At 36.8% G+C, this 19,492-nt stretch overlaps 2 protein-coding genes across 4 annotated transcripts; one reads left to right on the plus strand and one right to left on the minus strand.

The window, feature by feature from the left end:
* Nucleotides 1–725: 725 nt before the first annotated feature.
* Nucleotides 726–12,673, minus strand: LOC125188727 (phospholipase A-2-activating protein). 3 transcript variants are annotated; one of them, XM_048085747.1, is made up of 24 exons: nt 12,518–12,673; nt 12,301–12,424; nt 11,521–11,852; nt 10,522–10,625; nt 10,097–10,165; nt 8,891–8,951; nt 8,450–8,589; nt 6,508–6,697; nt 5,985–6,046; nt 5,755–5,843; nt 5,486–5,558; nt 5,333–5,392; nt 4,958–5,104; nt 4,830–4,868; nt 4,701–4,741; nt 3,787–3,873; nt 3,404–3,569; nt 2,856–2,933; nt 2,439–2,575; nt 1,923–1,999; nt 1,636–1,705; nt 1,399–1,464; nt 1,019–1,167; nt 726–887 (listed from the first exon to the last, which is right to left on the minus strand). In XM_048085747.1, exons 2-23 carry the CDS (start codon nt 12,373–12,375, stop codon nt 1,033–1,035), a joined length of 2,298 nt encoding a protein of 765 aa, XP_047941704.1. In that variant the 5' UTR covers nt 12,376–12,424; nt 12,518–12,673; the 3' UTR covers nt 726–887; nt 1,019–1,032. The 3 variants fall into 3 exon arrangements, with proteins under 3 accessions (XP_047941704.1, XP_047941705.1, XP_047941703.1); XM_048085748.1 differs by having other exon boundaries at nt 726–1,167; nt 2,550–2,575; XM_048085746.1 differs by having other exon boundaries at nt 726–1,167.
* Nucleotides 12,674–14,622: 1,949 nt separating this feature from the next.
* On the plus strand, nt 14,623–15,342 carry LOC125189354 (UPF0496 protein 1-like). Its single transcript, XM_048086638.1, has one exon. It carries the CDS (start codon nt 14,623–14,625, stop codon nt 15,340–15,342), a length of 720 nt encoding a protein of 239 aa, XP_047942595.1.
* The last annotated feature ends 4,150 nt before the right edge of the window (nt 15,343–19,492 follow it).

A 19,492-nucleotide genomic window follows, 5' to 3' on the forward strand; every position in this document is an offset into this window, starting at 1 on the left:
AAAGCAGGACGGAGGAAGTAATGTTTTACACATGAGTGTCATTTGACGTGTCGCGTCAGCAATATACAGTACTGATAGGGATGTACTATGTATTGAATGGAGTAATAATTTTGCATGTGTTTGCGTAGAAATGTTAAAAAAAATAGGAGTACAACATTTGGGTATAATTGGCAATAAAATCATAGCATGTACTGATAGGGTATGTACTATGTACAACATTTTGGGTATAACATTAATCTTATTTAACGTCTAAAAATACAGACTGCAACTTTTAACAATATCAATTTTTTTATACTCCATTTCTTTAGGGGAAATTGAAACCAACTTGCATCTACAAAAATCCCGATTTCTAGTTTATTAAATGATTCATAAATACATTCCTTCAATGTGACACGACTTACATCTAAGAATATGGCATATTTCGTCATTTTTTATGTACATTGATTGTTGTGGTTTGAATAAAATGTCTTGTTTGAATAAATTACTTTGACGGTAAACAGTTAGACGTTAAATAAGATTAATTTTCAGTTAGTTTTCTCGTCTTTGTTTCAATTTAACTCTACATAGAATCTTTGAGGTTTGCAAGTAGAATGAAAGAGAGGCAGATGTAAAAAATCGTTTTGGTATTTACTTTTAGTTTTATTTCAATTCGTTAATTTTCTCTTTCAGTTAAAACGTTAGTGTAATTTGATTATTATTATACCAATTCAATTAGAATGTATAAATAACAAAGAAAATGGAAAAGTAGATAAACTGTATAGTGTTCAGTTTCTTAGTAGTCAAAAATTACTAATGCTGGTGTTCAAAGATGTTAGAACTGGTGTCGCCTCAGGCCCGGTCGTCTTAGATTATATGTTACAGAGCCAGTAGCGGTGACTTACACAGCCCTGTTGAAGTAAAAGAATCACGCAAATGAAGACACGTCTCGTAACATGGCCTCGCTATTATGTCTATAATTAGAGCCATGAAGCGAAAATTCTGCAACAATGTGCACCAGAGCTGGAAAGGGAATGATTACCAGGTCATCATCAATCAGCTCTGTTTTGCAACCAGTTCGATATCAGCTCCAATTTCAGCAATCTTGGCTTCCTTAGACGACTTTGCTGTTTTGGCAATTGTTAGCACGTCAAAATCCAAAGCAACCCTTCTCACTAGGCCTTCAAGCATCTGTTTTAAAAATTGTGGCATTGGGAGTTACGAAAATGTTAACAGGTTTTGTATTCCAGCTTTTGTATAACCAAATAAGTTCATCCATCACTAGGATAACAAAAGGTATATAGCAGTTGATAATGGCATTAAATATGCGAGACGAAAACAATGAAGCTTGGAAGAGAAATTCAGCAACTTGAAAGTAGAAAGTGGCCACTTTTTCAAATAATGAAGTATAAGAATACATACCAGTGAGCCAATTGCCACCATAGCCCGAAATCTGGAATCAGAATCAATTGTTTCCCCTTCAGCCATCTGGAGATGACAGAAGAATGCAACAATAAAAATATTAGTTACATCCATGAAACTTTAGCTTACTGCTCAAGCTAAACATGCTGTGACTCAAGACTAACTCAAATTCAAGACACCCATCTATTTCAATGTCTTCCATGATGAAATGGACAAAAACCAGCAAAGAAAGGATACCTCTAGTGCTGCCGAAAGAACTTGAGATTGACCTTCCTCATCCTTCTTCTCAATCAAAAGAACAGCATAACTGCAGAAATCAATAGTTATCAACTTCACGAAATTTAGTACAGTACTGATATTGCTATGAAGTTAGCAATTTTACTTGCAAATGATCTTAAATCGCAAGTTCTAAAATGAGATAATAAGTATAGCTCATCATTTTCTCTCAAACAAAATGGAAAGAGCATTTGGCATAGATTTAAGTCAAAGTGAAATTAAGACAATTCACTAACTCTGCCACTTACTTGAGGATCAAAGTTGCGTAGGACAACTGGACATTCTTATTTGAAGATGAACAACAGCATGATAGTGCATCAAGAACCTGCAGGATCAAAATATTAAAACTTTACCATAAATAAGTAAAAGCATGTGCGAGTACCAGATGAGACAAAAAGGACATAGAGACAATTGGGAAATGAAGCAAGTTAGGAAAGAGAAAAGTAGTACATACTCAACAACATATTAGCCACCCAGACACCACCTACCCCTCCCCCACCCTTGTAAGTCTTTTGTGCAAATACACCCATGCAACCCGTCCACCACCCCCATCAGATCTGTATCTCTTTCCTCTCACAATGTCACACAACCACCACCATCATGCAATCGCCCACGCAGCTGATGTTTTCCTGCTGCCCCCCCTCTCTAGTTTCTTTTGTTATTATATTTTTTTCCATTTTGTTTTCATTTGGGGGGGGGGGGGGTAGGTTCCACAACATATGCCACAAGAATGAAGGGTGCTTTCTGCCTAATATCGCTCTTACCTCAGCACGATGATTTAATAACCATTCATGATAGCATGTGTTTTTGAAAAGATTAGTAACTGCACGGAGGCAGGTAAGCAGATTTGCAGGAAGCGGAGGACTCGCAGTCACCTTCTTTATCACCTCAATGACTATATCTGATAAAAACAAATTCAAGAATGAAGCAGTAACAAATGAATAAGAAAAAAACTTAACATAATAAACACAAGACCCAGCCCCCTAGAAACAGCACCCTAAGCACAGTCAAGCTAGTAGCAGCCCCAAAAATTAATATGGAGTAGTTTATAGATCTATATACCATGTGGAAAACAAGTAAGTCAAACATGAAGAGCATTCAACAACAACAGGAACTATTTGGTGAAACAGATGTGAAAAAGAAAGTGAAATGAATAATCACAGAGCTAATCTCATTAGTACCGTCTTGATCCTTGACGTGCTGCATAAGCTTCGCTGCTCCATCCGGGTGCAACACAATCATCCTTACTACATCAATAACTGCAACAATGGCTTCTAGATTAGTAAGAGATGAAAATAAAGTGCGCTGTGTTGGAAAAGTTATTTTTGTCACTGGAAACAGCCATGCATGCAGCTTTCCTTTTTAACATACAAAGGTCTTTCACACACAGTTTTCTCCTTTATCATATCCCACACAGTTTCTAACAAGATGCAAGAAATTGTATGAAACTGAGTCCAACCCTGAGTCAATGTCAAATGAGCAGCTCCAGCTTATTTGATTGTCCATCCAAATCATCCCAATGCTAAAATTCCTCAACACGAACACTAGGATTTTTCCACATTATGAAATTATCAAGAAGCATCTCATTATCACATTACCATATTTCTACAGATAAGTGGTTAAACTAAAAGCATATGCAAATATGCATGTGCACACACACAATTACACAAAACAAGTTGATAGCTTATGTATGTCGATACTATCAAACTATAGATCTAAAGATAGTTACCTGGAAAAAGTAAAGCAACTGGCCATGTTTTCAGAACTTTCAACATCAATGCCACGTCAACATCTGCAAATCTACTGCTATGGTAGTGTGACGTGTCTTTCAAGATCTTAACAATGGCATTAAATCTTGACACATCACTGTCACTCAATGATAAATGTTTCTTTTCCTACAGGAATGCAAAAAACAAGTGTCAGGCAGAAATAGGCTAGCTAAACAGAAACTAATCAGTGCGTGGCAATTAACATTTAAGGTCAGAGGAAGAGGTGGCAGCAAAAATTAGAACTTTCAACAAGTGAAGTAACACGCAGAAAGTAAAACAATGCCATAGCTGACACCATATAACAAGAGGAAACAATAATCAGACTATGAAGGAAACAAATTACCGGGTCAGACAGCAGGGAACTGTTAAACTCAGAAATCTTCTTTAGGATTCCATCAAACTGAGCTGTGTCGAATGCAAGCATCCCTCTCTGCACAATAAAAACAAGTAGTAAGCATACTAGAGAAAGTAACCAGCATAAAGATTTGTTTTGGATTTCATGATCCAACCACTATTATATGGTAACAGGCATTTATTAAAGTATATGTGTAATAACTGCCATTAGTAGAAAAATAATGGAGTACTGCATCTAAACAACATCTGCAGTAATCCTCACTGCTGCAAACATTATAACTCATTTAACCTAACTTTACACTTGGAAATTGATGCAGAAGTAACCCTTGAAAGTTGAACCAATGTCTAAATTGGTGATCTTCAAGTTATGACCAAGGTATCTTCATCATACAATTAGTGAAAGAAGATCCACAATTCTGATATATTATATACCATAGGCATTTATCACTCTTTAAATGACATATCAAAAAACAAGACACTGTTATCTACTGAAAATCAGAAGTGGAACACTTGAAGCATGGAGACAAAGATATTCCATAAAATTTATAATTCTAAGACATTCCTATTTACTTAACTTTTACCAACCTGGAACAAGGACAGTTTCCTAGGTTTAGTTGGTTGTGTTTTCAATGTTAACATGGTTCACCAAACTTCGTAATATTTAACCAAAAAAGTGTCAGCGAGACTAGACTTCCCAGTGTTTTTCCCAACAACTCTCAATTTGTTCTCTCTCAATAACACATCCCACAAACAGTTTCAAACACTTTCTGATGTAAATCATACATGATCTAACCTAACCTAACCAAACCAAACCGAAACATATGAACATGATTTATAACCTACCACAAAGAATTAAGCTCAACAGAGGAAAAACTTAAAATGATTTAAGTTCACAAAATTTACTTTTGGAATGTGCTTGTAAGAAGGCTTTGATGATGATGCATCTGCATTAATACAGGCAACAATTACAACCTCTTCCACTAATAATCGCAGAAAAATGGAGAAAGAGAATACAAATTCAAGGATAACAACCTGGGAATTTTGATGGTGCTCCAGGTACATAAGCATTGGCTGAAGAATTAGAACAGAGAAATAAATGGTAAGGGTGAACAAAACATCAAAAACTTATCCAGATTTACATAACAAACATTGGGCCTTACATCCAGTATAAGGGTCTCGAAATAATGGATCTGGAGTAAAATTCTTTTGTCCTGTGTTTTGCAGAATAAATTCTACAATCTGTTGCCGGTAAGAAAGTGGCAAATTTTCATTGAGTAACCACTTATCAGCGACATCATATGGATTTTCTGTAGCACAGAGGTGTTTACAACATCAAAAGACTGATTTAAGTACACCACAATTGTTCACAGAGAGAGAGAGAGCAGAATAAGAAGGAACAAATAGGGCCACAAGAAGATATTGAACTACAATATTTGGATTGCACCCATAATCACATTACAAGCCGAATTTGATAAGCCAAAGGTACAAGGATTCCTATACATCCCTAAAAAGTTTATGTTCTCAAAAGAGCATACCTGAACGATTGTAGGGAAGTTTTCGTATAGGTTCACCGTCTCCAATGTCAACATCGAATACTGAAGGACATGTCATGCAACTTGTTATTTAGTTGGGGGAGGGGGGGGGAGAAATGATATAAAAGATGATGAGAGTAAAAAAGCAAGCCTAACCATGGTCATACTGAACGCCATTGAGCACAGAGGACTTCATATTATCATCAGGTCCATCAACTACTTCACCAATCTAGATTGGAAATGAGGATGAAGTACATATAAGTCAGTTTGGAAAGCACAACCAGATAATTAAGCAAAACGATAATTTCAGAAACTGATTAGGGTTTAGGGATCAACAAAATTGAAGGGCAATTCATGGCAAGGTAGTCGTCTTGACTCTTGAGGAATGTGAAATAGCCTAGTGCTGGACCACAAAATGCAATTACCTTATCCCACTTCTGTTCTCTCATATTCCAAGCATAGGCCACACCATTATCTCCTTCTCGAACTACCTTTGTCTGTCCATCACTACTTCCTGATCATTTACAATTGAACATTTTTGCATGTATAAATATAGTAGAAGCTCATGGGTGATTCAAGACAGACCCAATATTACACATTCGGAGGATCATAAACTCTAAATAGGTGCAGTAGAAAATAATGATGTCAAACATACCTGGAGTCTTTAATGAATCTAGACCTGGTAACTCTTCCAATTTCAGGCCTCCAACTCTTTTCCTAAAGCATGCAATCAACCACAGAAAATGCACAGAAGATGTTTCAGAATGACTCTACAGCTACTCTCTAGGTTACATACAGTCTACCAAATTGAAACACAAAGCTTCAAACTTTAAATAATGTCGTTCTTCTGAATCCACAAAACTACTTTCATCTTCAATCTCTCCATACATAATGAAACAATACTTCAACATCTTGAAAACTCTGCCCTTTTTTTCTCCAAACAAACAAACAGAGTGCATAGTGTATACATAGGCTTTCTGCCTGAACTTGGTATCACTATACTCATAACCACACATAATGATCCCCTGAGCACATCTAGAAAACACATCCAATAGGAGTTATTTAGATGTGAATGTTTAAATATTAATATGTATATAATTCAGCTTAAAGCCTTAAACAATACAATGAGCACCTTAATTTGTCAATTTCTTGACCAAGTGACAATAGGGCATGGATACCTGCTGAGTTTGTATTGAGAAATTTGAGAAGCAAATGAGTCAAGCTCTACAGTGTCAGCAGTCCTTTCATGATCTACGGTCCAGATGCGCACGATGCCATCAGAGCAAGCAGTCACAATATCACCATTTTCCAAGAATTTAGCATCCCAGACGCAACCAGGATGCTCTATGCTCTGCACACAAATTCCATCTGCAATAGAAACGTTATTTTTCAAGCTAGATAAAGAATTGTGAATCATGTCATTACATGCACACTGCAACAATGATACAATATATAGAGGTTGCACTAGGATAAACCATCCCATTAGTGCACAACTAAGAACTAAATAATTCATTGAATCACAAAATAGATTGTCTGGATTCTGTTTCCCGAATATCAGTATAAAAATCGCGCATATCTGGGATAATAAAGGAAACGGTAATATTTGTACAGTTAATGTAAAGCTAACCACTTTCTCTCTCCCAAATAAATCTCAAAACTTTGAACTTCCACATAACTCTCTCGATTTAAATTATTACTCCCCCCATCCCATGCTGCTCGTACTTTCCATTTTAGGCAGTAAATTACAGATTGAATAATTAGTGCAATTAAATTAGTATCTTTAGTATAATAAAAATAAAAAAAAATACTTAATAAAGGAACACTTTATTACCTCTAATTCTTAATAAAATACAATAATTCTTACTTAAAATAGAAATAGTGCAAGTAGTTTGGAGCGGGCCCGAACAGAAAAGTACAAGTAGCATGGGACGGAGGGAGTATCAAATTTAAAAGGAAACTTGATGAGAATTATAGCGACATCCTAATGGCACATGTTTTAGATGAAGAAACTTGATAACATTTTTTTTTGCATGTTCCTATGTTTATGTGTTGAGTTTTATACTGATATTGATATTCCATGAACGTTTGTGTTGATATTGATAGGCTTCAATTCATCTTTACACAGTACATCAATTTATATATATCAGTATATCCTTCTGGCAATGTCTGCAGTATGATCTATATCACTATATCGCTTGCCTTATATCTATATGGTAAATAAAAAAGATCATTATGAGAAAATTTCGACCCATAACTACTTAGCACTAACATTTTAAATGCATCATCCTAATGTGAAGAATATATGTACATGCAACATATCAAAATATGCATATTAGTACAAGAAAGATACGCATTTGATTATGGAAATGTGGAGTAACATTAGGATATACTATAAGTACCTTAGTTTTAATGGACCATCATACTCTTTTCTATTTATATTAATTACAAAATATTGCTACTTGACATGCGTTGATACCATTAATCAATAAACCGAATGAATATTATTGGTTCTTAATATAATTTTAATTGTGGATTTCTTTAATACAGCCCTATACATACATAATCAACCAACCAAAATTGGACAAGTTGATATCATCTCCGACTATCGACTCTAAAGAAATAGAGGATGTTGAGGAAAATTTTCAGCAAATAGGCATTGATCTAATTTTAAGTAAAGAAGGACCATCACGTGGACTATATAAATTTGATTGAATATTCTATATGTCACATATTACTACCCAACAACTAATTGGAAGACAATCTGAAGGAACAATTCATAGACAAATTTAAGCAGGACCAAACATCGAAAGTAGATAAATATATTTGCTGATCACATCCATGATCCATGGCAGACACAACCATCATAAATGCATAAAAAATAATTAGGACAGTCAAATCCAAAGAAGTTCACATGTACCCGGTAGTTAACCAACAACCAAAGTAACAAAGAGCTGATTGTTCGCACATTGTCCATAGAAAGGCAAATTAATCCACGGGACTCATCAAATCTTGGCCAAATCAAGTATGCATTAAAAACGGAGAGAAAATAGTTTTTAAAAAAGAGTTAAATTAATTTGTGGCAACTGGCAACAGAGGAAAAGGAAGAAAAAACAGAATCACCTTTCCATATCTTTGCTGAACAATCCTCGCTAGCACTGACTATAAGGCCAGATGCATGAGCATCTACAGAATAAACAATGGATGTATGACCAACCATCTCCATTAGAAGCTCCCCACTAAGGGCCCATAGCCTGATTGTACTGCCATATAGAAAGTAAATAACGATCAGGAGTGATCAGAATGAAAGACAAAAACAGAGGGTAAAAGAAAAGAAAATTTATTCATAATCTTCACTCGCCAAAATTAAATAAGAAGTTGCTGTACAATACAATGTAACAATATCAGTATCGAACTATGAATTCAGTTTAAAATATGGTAACACTAATAACAATGAGAGTATCCAGCCACCGGGTAAAGTAGATATCAAGTCAATTATAGATATAAACCCTCTTTCATTGTTATATATCTCCCATTAGCATGTCTACTCAGGAAACATCTTACCCATCATGAGATGCGGAAAGAATTCCTAAGTTTGGCATAATAGCCACTCCTCGAACAGTATCTGCCAAATATGAAGCGCAGCAAATCAGAATTCGTTAGAGAAGGAAGTAATTAAAAGATTAAATTAATGTCTTCCGCATTTCAGTTAAATCATTACCAAAAATTAAGATCAATTTAAAATCAACCTTCATTAAGCTTAATAGATCCTTTCTGTGATGCTCAAGAATTAGCATGTCCAGGAGTGTAAATGCACAAACTACATCATGATTCATGAACTACTCTAGGATTTTAAATTTATTAAAAAAACAAAAATAAATAAATAAATAAAACTCAAAGTAAGCCAAAATTAATTGGGGCCAACTTAAGCTTCTGGAGTAGCTTGCAAGCTCAAATATACCACTCTCGATAGGCCCGCAAACTGTAGGTTATTCGTTAAGTAATTGAGCCCCATTTAAGCTAAAGATGTTAAAGCTCAGTGAAAGATCAAGCTTTACAGTTTTTAGTCAAGAAATCAAGATCGACCTTAATCACACCCCTAGGCATGGAAAACCATCGCCTCAACTGGTTTGCATATAACATAACTAAGTTCTAGGTCCATGAAGTGGTCTCCTGTCTTGTTGCTGACAACCCAAATATAAAGATGCACAATTGACTATTGCATATGCCACAAGATAGGTAAAACCAAATTACAGCACATGATTGTCTTTTCGTAAGAGCTTCAGGTTTTAAAGTGCACACTTTTATATAATGAAATTGAACAAACATGCTGCATCACGCATATTTAATAACAGTAAGAACATAAGAGTACCATCTATAACTAAGAAGCCACAATTGTCACACAGGAATATCCAAGACGAAGACCAATATGTAGATTACATTTGAATATGCTATATCAGATTGCATATTTGCATGACATTTTAAGAGCAACAAAAACAGTAGAATTAAAATAAATAAATAAAAAGGGAGGCTGGAGGAAGGAGAACCTCCAAAGAACATTAATAGCATTATTTACCACCTAAAGCCACAGTAATACTCAAGAGGAACACTAATATATAAATTACATTTTAGGAAGCTTAAGCTTGTATTAGTTTTGAATCAAAATGAAAAATTGAAAAGCAATAAAAATATTGGCAATTTGGCATCACCAGAAACTTGATAAATTACAGGGACAAAAAAAAAGTGGAAGAGTGGGTGTGATAAAATAACCTGTATGTCCTTGAAAAGTATGGATACAAGACTTCCCTTTCCAAAGCTTCAAAGTCATGTCACTGGAACCTGTATTAACCATTAAAACATATTGTAATTGAATGTTGAAATAAATATCTACCTTGCAAGATCATCAATCTCAAGCTACACAAACATTTTAGCTCCACTAGAAATTTAAGATGTTAAATTTTTTGGCCACTGAAAATACTTTTATATGGAATAAAACCAAAAGTAGCTAGATATAAGTTTACAATTGGATTGCAATTTTTTCCATAAAAATATTATCAGGATAAAAATTTCACTAATAACCTGCACACTGAACCATACTTGATGCGTGGAAAGCAATCAAGATAATATAATATAATAAAGTAACTAAAACCAAAAGACAGCTGGTGAAGTAATAAAAGAAGGGATAAAGTCATTGCCTGTAACAAGCTCGCCAGAGGGCAACTTAATAACTGCTTGAATTGCTGCCTTGTGAGCTTCCCACTCCTCAACTTGTTGACTTCCTCTCCACCGTCTCAATGTACTAAAAAAAAGCAACCGCATCAATCCAGTTAGAAGTGTAGCAAACAAAAAAAGTCACTTAACATACTTGGGGGGGGTCTAAGTATAAGCTCTCGTAAAATGTTTTAGAGTGCTGTGAATTATAAGAAGCAAGCTAATAAGCTCCCAAATATGTGAAGGAACGTATAAGCTTACCCTCAGGGTGGGGAGGAGAAAGATGTACGCTTTTAAGATCTCAACAAAACTCCTTTATTCTAATTAAAGCATCTGGATTATCATTATCATAATCAAATACAAGCTGGTGATTTTTTATTCAAAACCTCAATGACTCATTTTTTGAACAGATTTCTTATTTATAAGCTCTAGCCTTGACACAGGATCTTTCTATCTATAAATAAGCTTAGGCACACCCTTTTAAGCCAAAAACATATATATATGAATATATAGTTCTATGTCACAAAACAGTGCACCACATAAAATTAGCCAAGTGACCAGTTGCATTACTAATTCATCTAAATTGAAGAGAGACCAGTCACATCAATTGAAGAGAGAGCAGTCGCATCAGAATACTTCGGCATTGGAATCACCGCAAAACAAGAACACTCTGCTTGTCTTTCTGTAAATGCCATATCTACAAGTCTGAGTAAATCTATGTATATGCATACCAAAAGTGACTGCCTAAGGCCAAGGATGTGCAGTTGTGCACCCTCAACAAGTGGTTAGTTGGGTTCCTACAGCTTTATCTACAAAAAATATGACTAATAACTACCACAGCAGGGATTAGATATCTAGGAATGAACTTAATCGTGTTTGACTGTTTGTTACTTTAGTTAATCCCAACTAAAACAACTGCCACAGCTGGGATCATAATCAATAATCATGAAAAACATTATCATCATTCAAAAAACATAGCATACCAGTCCACGGATGATGACACGACATCTGAACCATCCAATGCAATGCCAGTGACTTGCAATTTATGACCCTTCAGCGTATGCACTTTCTCTCCCGTCATCAGGTTCCAGACGAGAAGCAAAGTGTCCATCCCACCAGACATAATTCCTCCCTCTGGAAAATCTTCATTTGGAGGAATCCAAGCCAATGGACCCACAAAACTAGTATGGCCCAATAATATCTTTGACATTGTATAATCGCGCTTTTGTGATTCATCCAATGTCCAGAATCTAACTGTTCTGTCTCTTGAAGAAGTTGCTATGCCAGCATTCCCGCATATGCATATACCTCGAGCCTAAAGATGTCAAAGTCCACAAAGCACATTAATAAGCACATTGAGTTCAGTTGCACTCATTATGAAGACAACCAGATAAGGTCGATCAAAACTATTTTAAACATCAAAATATGCCAGAAATGCGTACTCATACAGCATTAGTATTTCAATCCAGTTCATTTGGCCGCAGATAGTTTGAAACAAGCACCGAACAGAAAAAAACTTAATTCTGTTTCAAAACTTTACACCGGTATATAAAAAACAGCACATACTCGAATCATTGGACTGATCAATCAAATTAAGAATAACTAACTTGAAGTATGTCCGGATAAACATAGATTTCACAGTCAACTGTTCGTGATTGAATGAAATGCACCCGATCACATTGTGACTCGATAATAATACATCAAAACAGCACGCATCTACTATTAAAAAAACTAAACACACTACAAAAATTGAGAGATCATACATCATCCTCGTGGCCTCGAAGTTGGCACCTCAGTTGATACTCCTTGAAATCAATATCCATAGAATTCGAAGCCATTCCTCAATTCGCGGCACGAGAACTGTAGGGTTTAATAGAGGTTCCTTTGCTGACAAAAATGAAAATTTGAAAACATATTAAGCTGAAAATTAGGCAAATTGCCAACGGAGAAATTGAAAAATAGGCGCAAATGATGACTTACATCAGAATTGTAATGAGAAATTTGGGAACAGAAGTTGCTTTGCAGTATGTTGTTTAGCGCAATGAAACTATTCGAGCCGTAAAATTATGAGAATCGGGAATAGGTTGCTACGCAAGTTAGTGAAGACGAGTACTCTCTCTCTCGAATTTCTGTTGAATTCTTGGTCTGGGCTAATTGCTAATGGGTTTGGTATCGGGCCTACGCTCTCTTGAGCCCAATCATCATAGCCCTAAGGTTGCGCCTTGTATTTCGATCTATCTGGTCACTGTTTTAGGAATTTTAACACGATTTCACACTTTTTGTTTGAATTCATCCAGATGACGATTATATAGAGATTTGACGAAAATCAGAGAAAATATACTACTCCACATATCTTTTTGTCACACTTAAAAAGTAGTAATATTTAGTTAATTATAAATATTTAATTTTGCTAAAATGATACTATGACCCAGTTACCTCAGGCGTCCCAAAAAGAGTACGTATTATATTTAATTATATTATCATATTTATAATGTGTTATGGAATTATTTTCGTACAACTTTCATCCAAATCAAAAAATTCAAATATGTAATTAGTGGATGGTACGAGTTTTTGTACAGAATTTATGAAGGAAAAGAGATATAGAGTAAACAATTGGAGTGGAAAGTGTGCCTCAGCAAAACAAATATTACCAAAATAGAAATAACTGATATTTGTGAACGGAGCAAAATGACAAAATAACACTATTGGTAGCGGACGGAGAGAGTAATATGTTGATTCCTCCACAAACAATAGTCATGTACTCCCTCCGTCCCCGAATACTTGACACAGTTTGTCATTTCGGTCCGTCCCGAATACTTGACACAGTTCACTTTTTCCATTTTTGGTAGTGGACCCCATATTCCACTAACTCATTCCTACTCACATTTATTATAAAACTAATACTTTAAAAGTAGGACACACATCCCACCAACTTTTTCAACACACTTTCCATTACATTTTAAAACCCGTGCCGGGTCAAACCGTGTCAAGTATTCGGGGACGGAGGGAGTAGTATACTAACTGTGTTTTAATAAAGAGAAACTACATTTGTTAGTCCCTGGCAATGCACTGTATCATTTGCATTCTCTATTATTTAAAAGTATTACCAAACGTTTTTGGACATTAATATAATATCGTTGTAATGACTTTTGTTAGTCCCTGACAATGCACTGTATCATTTGCATTCTCTATTGTTAAAAAGTATTACCAAACGTTTTTGGACATTGATATAATATCGTTGTAATGACTTTTGCAGTTCAAAGTTTTGAGACATTGTTTTAGAGAAAAAATAGTTAGCCATAACTAATGAGTTGGTATAATACCCTTAATTGATGTTTTATTTTCCCAATATTGATACGATCTAGACTCTTGATCTTCTTGTACCTTAGTTTGATGATCCAACGACTACTCCTACTATTTAGTTATAATTACTTAGCATTTTAAGGTTAGTTAACATTTCAATAACATCATATGCACAATATTTTTAGGATGCTATTACATTCGGTGCAACACAAAAACTATACTCATATGTTATCAAGTGAAATAATGGGAGGTTATGAAGAGGGATTTGGTAGGTGAATCTAAGTTTATAAAGTATAACTATTTTATAATATATAGATATAGATTAATAAACCAAACATCCCTTTCTTCATAAATGAGTAGCCGGTCAAAATAACCGAATCAACCAGAAAGAGTCAAATTCTACGCTCGATACGTACATTCACATTCTCTACTTTTAATATGGCATACTAATATTAGTCTTGAGCAAATACCAGGCTCTTTCCACTTCTAGTCTTCATCAATACTACTAACGGAGCCGAAATTTTAAGTACACAAAAATTCAACATGCACTTACTAGTAGTATTAACAGTACAAGTCTTCTCCACATTTCCCTTTTTCATGTGGTATTGACATCTCGTCATGACATTTCAACCTTGTCCTAATTGCATCTGGCGTCATGACATTTCCAAATTCCACCTTTTTAAAAGGGCACACTTGTTTCTCTTTCTCACCTCCACCGTACGTATCATCACTTTCTTCCCCATTTCCCCCACCAAATTCATTGTCGGGGACTCGGGGTGGGCATGAGCACCGCCGATGCTAGTAGCTTGACGACATCGCCGCTCCAAAACGAACAACTTGTTTCGGCCATTCTTGACGTGCACAAGGACGCTACCAATACCGAAAAATTATTGGAGTTCGCCCGCAGCCACTATGTGAGCAGGCTCGAGACGCCCGAGTTTTCGCTTGCTCCGTCCATCCTTCACAACTTCTTCCATGATCTATCGCATCTTTACACGGAGCATGTGATGACGGGGGAGATGCTCCGGTCCCTGGACAAGGCCTTCGCTCAGAAGCTCCATCGCATCGCTGCCTACAAGAAGGTGTCCGCTGTTTTCTTCACAGCGGCGGCCGTGATCTGCGTTTGGGCCGCGGCAGCCAATGCGGATTCCAACAGGCCAGCTGCTGCGGCTGCTGCGGCCGCGTCCGTCCTGTTTGGTGCGCTCGGGACGTGGATCCAGTCGCTTCTGAAGAAGCGTGAGAGGGCGGTCGAGAGCCGCAAGGAGACACTCGGCGTTATGATTATTGGCGCTAAAATCGCTGTCAAAGATCTCAGCAGCGTTCACGTGGTGGCTCGCAGGTTGCAGTTCGAGGCCGAATCTTTGTCGGAAACCGTTGATGATCATGGGGAAAAAGTGGCGGCGCTGGAAAAGTGCTTTGAAGAATTACTAGGCAAAGTTGACGACTACCGTGGTGATATGAAGTGGGTTAAACGAGTTGTGATTCAAAGCAGTATCTCCTAGATAGTGTTGTCCAGTTTGCAAGATTAAGTGTCTCTCGTTCATAAGATTGAATCTCCCAATTTAATTTTAGATGTATCTATCCCCTTATAAATAAGAATACGTATCATAGATAAGTAGTACTAGTATTTTCATTTCCACAACAACAGAAGCGAGTAATGAGGGTTCAAGATTGGCAGACATTGAATATTTCATCTTACAAAAAGGTTGAAACTTCAACTGTAACGACCCGCCCTCCTAGGGTACAATAAATTCGGCGGTCGTTACCTAGACGAACATAAATGCAACAAGAACAAGGCTAGGGTTTCATTTAAAGAGATTTGACCTAGGCATTTAACGAGCTATTGAAGCAATAAGACAACAGTTTAATCAAGAAAATCAATGAAGAGTGGATAACATAAATGACGATCAAAGTCAAGGGTTTAACAAGAAAGTCAAAGGAGAAAAGATATCATAAACTACGATTCAAAAGCAGGGGTTTGACATATGCTCAACAAAATCCACGACATGTCTCAATCGTCTAAGCCAAAGGAGAAAATAAGTTCAAAATGACTAAGTGATACTCTCTCCGTCTCACTTTAGGAGTCCCGGTTGAGTTGGGTGGGGGTTTTAAGAAAATGTTGGAGTTTGTAGAAAATGGGGGTGATAGTGGACTTTGGGACCCACTTTTTGGCCATTTTTAATTCAAATTTTATCCACTTATAATGAAGTGCCAATTCTACCCTTAGATGATTTAAATAAACTTTTTATCTATATTTACTCCCCCAAAAACTGCCGTAACATACCCTCTGGATTCAAAATTTTGTTATTCTCTTTTTGTTATTCAAAAACTGACGGGTTGGGGCTCAAATTTTTGGATTCAAAAACTGACGGGGTGGGGCTCACCGAATCAGATACCACCAAGCAATTTCGGCACAAATCGGCACCGATCGACTCGAAAGTGGAGTCAATTGAAAGATCGGCTGACGGTGGGAGAGTGGGTGGAGGTGACGGAGTGGGGCTCGCCGAATCAGGCACCACCAAGCAATTCCAGCACAAATCGGTGCCGATCGACTCGAAATTGGAGTCAAATGAAAGATCGGCCGACGGTGAGAGAGTAGGGCTCACCGAGAACTGAGTTTCAGGGACAACGGTGGAGAAGGTGTCCGTCTCCGTTTGGTGGCGGCGGCATTTGGTGGAGAAGGTGTCCCTCTCCGTTTGATGGTGGCGGTGTTTGGTGGTGGGAGACATGACAAAGCGGTGGTGGTGATGGCGGCGGCGAGATGAATAATGGCTTCGTAGAGAAGGGAGCAGTGGTAGAATTAGAGATCGAAGAGAGTGGGTAGAGGCGTAGAGCAGAAGTGATGTAAGAAATGGGTGGGGGAGTTAACGGGAGGTGGGGGGGGGTTAATCAAATGTATTTTTTATTTTTGTTTAATGGCATTGCTGGTAATTAATTGGAAATTGTAGGGTAATTGTTATGTACAAAAATAGAATGTCCAACCGGGACTCTTAAAGTGGGACATCCCAAAGTAGTAAACCGGGACTCCTAAAGTGAGACGGAGGGAGTAATAAAAATGAGTTTCAAAATTTAGCGGAAGCATCTAAGAGAAAGTGAAGCCATGTATGGAGACACGACTACACTCGAAGTTCAAAATATCCATCTTAATAATTAAGTTTGCTCAACACCCGCCAACGCTCGTCGCCATTCAACCTGCACATAAGGAAAACACATGCAGGGCTGAGTATTTTGAAATACCCAGTGAACTCGTTGCCAAAATATTTTATTAGAGAAGTTATGCCACTCTTACCATAGTGAACTCGAGTTTTAAGCAGTTATAAAAGAATATCACGAGTATCACAAAAATATTTCTTAGACTGGCCAGTCAAATATCTCCCCCGCTTTTCTCATCAATTATCACAATCTCAATCTTTCCATAGTGCGACGAAAGTGTGGCCACACTTTTCGCCCACGAGACCGGCCGACTAGCAAGGACGGCTCCCGATCCCACCGTGTACACGGCCTGGTAGGGTTTGCGGCCCGTACTCAGACCCGAATTCGTTTATACATATCCATAGCCACTGTAGCCTAATGGAGCGTACTCACAAGTTAGGCATCAGGCACACATTATCATCGAAACAATCACAGGCATGGCATAACGTTTCAAACCACCCTTATAACACCAATCAATATTTTTGCAAGAAATAAGAGAGTTTAGGAGAAAAGCTCACCTCGACTGCTTAGATTTCAAGTATGTTCTTTCCCTTTGTTATCCTGCTTTGCAACCGAGGTTTCACCTTTTTGGAGAAAAACGAACGGTAGAAACAAAGTAGAGACTTGGTTCTTCAAAAATCTTGAGGCTCAAACTCTAATTCTTCTCAAAGGATGAAGGATTATTGAAGAAAAGTAGAAGAAACTTGAGAGTGAGGGAAAAGAGGGAGGGGGCGTATATAATGGGTGGGGGGCGAAAATTTTAGGGTTAGGTTTAGGAGTTCTCCTATTTATAGGGTTCAATAAAATCTTTAGGTAATTAAATAGAATATTTGAAAAGATCTTATTCTCCACAATTTATTAAAACAAATATTATGGAGTAGAGAAGAAGGAATACCAAAAATAAGCTCTAGGGCTCAAGCATGAAAATTTTGAAAAATATGGCTTTTAAATAGCCAAGATTTTGTTTTGGTATATTTTACGGAGTAGATTAAAATATCACGGAGCAAAATAAAATAAAAATTTTCCCCATTGGTATAGAAATAGGCGTGTAGTCCAGGGTTTAAATAAGGGATGGATTTTGAATATTAACTAAAATAGAATATGGCAAGATCTTCTTGAGGTAAGGTAAGATTTGATAGAATATTTGATTTTAGGTATGAAAGGAAATCAATAAGGTATCAATTAAACAAGTAAAATAATATCTGCTTCCCAACATAGGTGATTTTCGAAAATCACCAAGAAATTGGGGGGGGTCGATTTTTCTTCCATTAAAATAAGGAACAATTGGGTTTTGGATTTAATTTGGATAAATATCCCAAGAATTAAATTAAATCCGGAAAAATAGGATTTTTCTCCAATAAAATGAGGGGTTTTCAAAAATTCAAGAGAATAAGGTTATGGAAAAATATCCTAATAATCTCACTCACCCCCAAACACATAATTCATCACATAATTTCTCAAATTCAAATATTCGCATGCCACGTCATATAATCAACAAGTTTGACTTTTCAAACTTCCAACGCAAACCCTAAACTCGACTCGGTCATAATTTCGTTCCTCAATTAATTCTCGTCTCCTAAGTCATAAATTAGGGAATTGAATTTTTGGCTCTAAAATTAGGGTTCGAAAAAGCGAGGTGTTACATCAACCCTAAGGGCCCCCCACATCCCGGTCCGACAGTATCGTGAGGGGTGTTAAATCAGGGTACACTGTGACTCGCTAAGGGAGAGAGCCTAACCCACTGCTTGCCAGAAGCCCACCTCCCCAAGGCCTCACACTTGTGCCTGAGAGGTGTTGCAACTATACGACAGTAGTGGAACTTGATCCTTGGCCAATCATACAAATCTGCCCCTCTGGAATCAACTGTGCTGCCCCTGCGGACACTGAATATTCAGTTTTACATCCGAGATCCTAAATTTTTTCTATTGACACATGTAAATCCTTTATACGGAGTAAATAATAGATTATCTAAATTGCACCAGACACAAGGGAATGAATCGTAGCCAAGCCACCTAAGCTTTGTTGCATGGGGTGTGGATGCATGTATAAGTTTTTCTCCACATGAATATTTAACTGTACTATTTCATTTTGTGTTAATTTTGGTGTTTAATCGTCTTGGGTGTTCTTTGATACAGAAAAGCTTACTATCATTGTATTAGTTATTCAGTCTAATTTATTAGTGTTCTTATTCGGAAAATTACAGTACAATCAAAGTGTTTTGATTAATACAGAGTATAACTAAACGACGATTGGTGATGAACCATTTGGAGCAATAGGTGCTGAAAATTGTGAGCTAAAGCTCTTTTGATCATCAAAGTTTCAGTCCACAATCGCCTTGAAGTTTGAATGTCTAAATATGAAGGAAATAAGTCTTCAGTTAGGATCGAGTAAAGACATGCAAAGTGTGTAAGCATCGACAAAAAAAAGGTCAAAAAAATTTCTCCCGGCGGTCTCATTAAT

The sequence above is a fragment of the Salvia hispanica genome, chromosome 5 (assembly GCF_023119035.1).
Source record: "Salvia hispanica cultivar TCC Black 2014 chromosome 5, UniMelb_Shisp_WGS_1.0, whole genome shotgun sequence".
Taxonomy (NCBI): Eukaryota; Viridiplantae; Streptophyta; class Magnoliopsida; order Lamiales; family Lamiaceae; genus Salvia; species Salvia hispanica.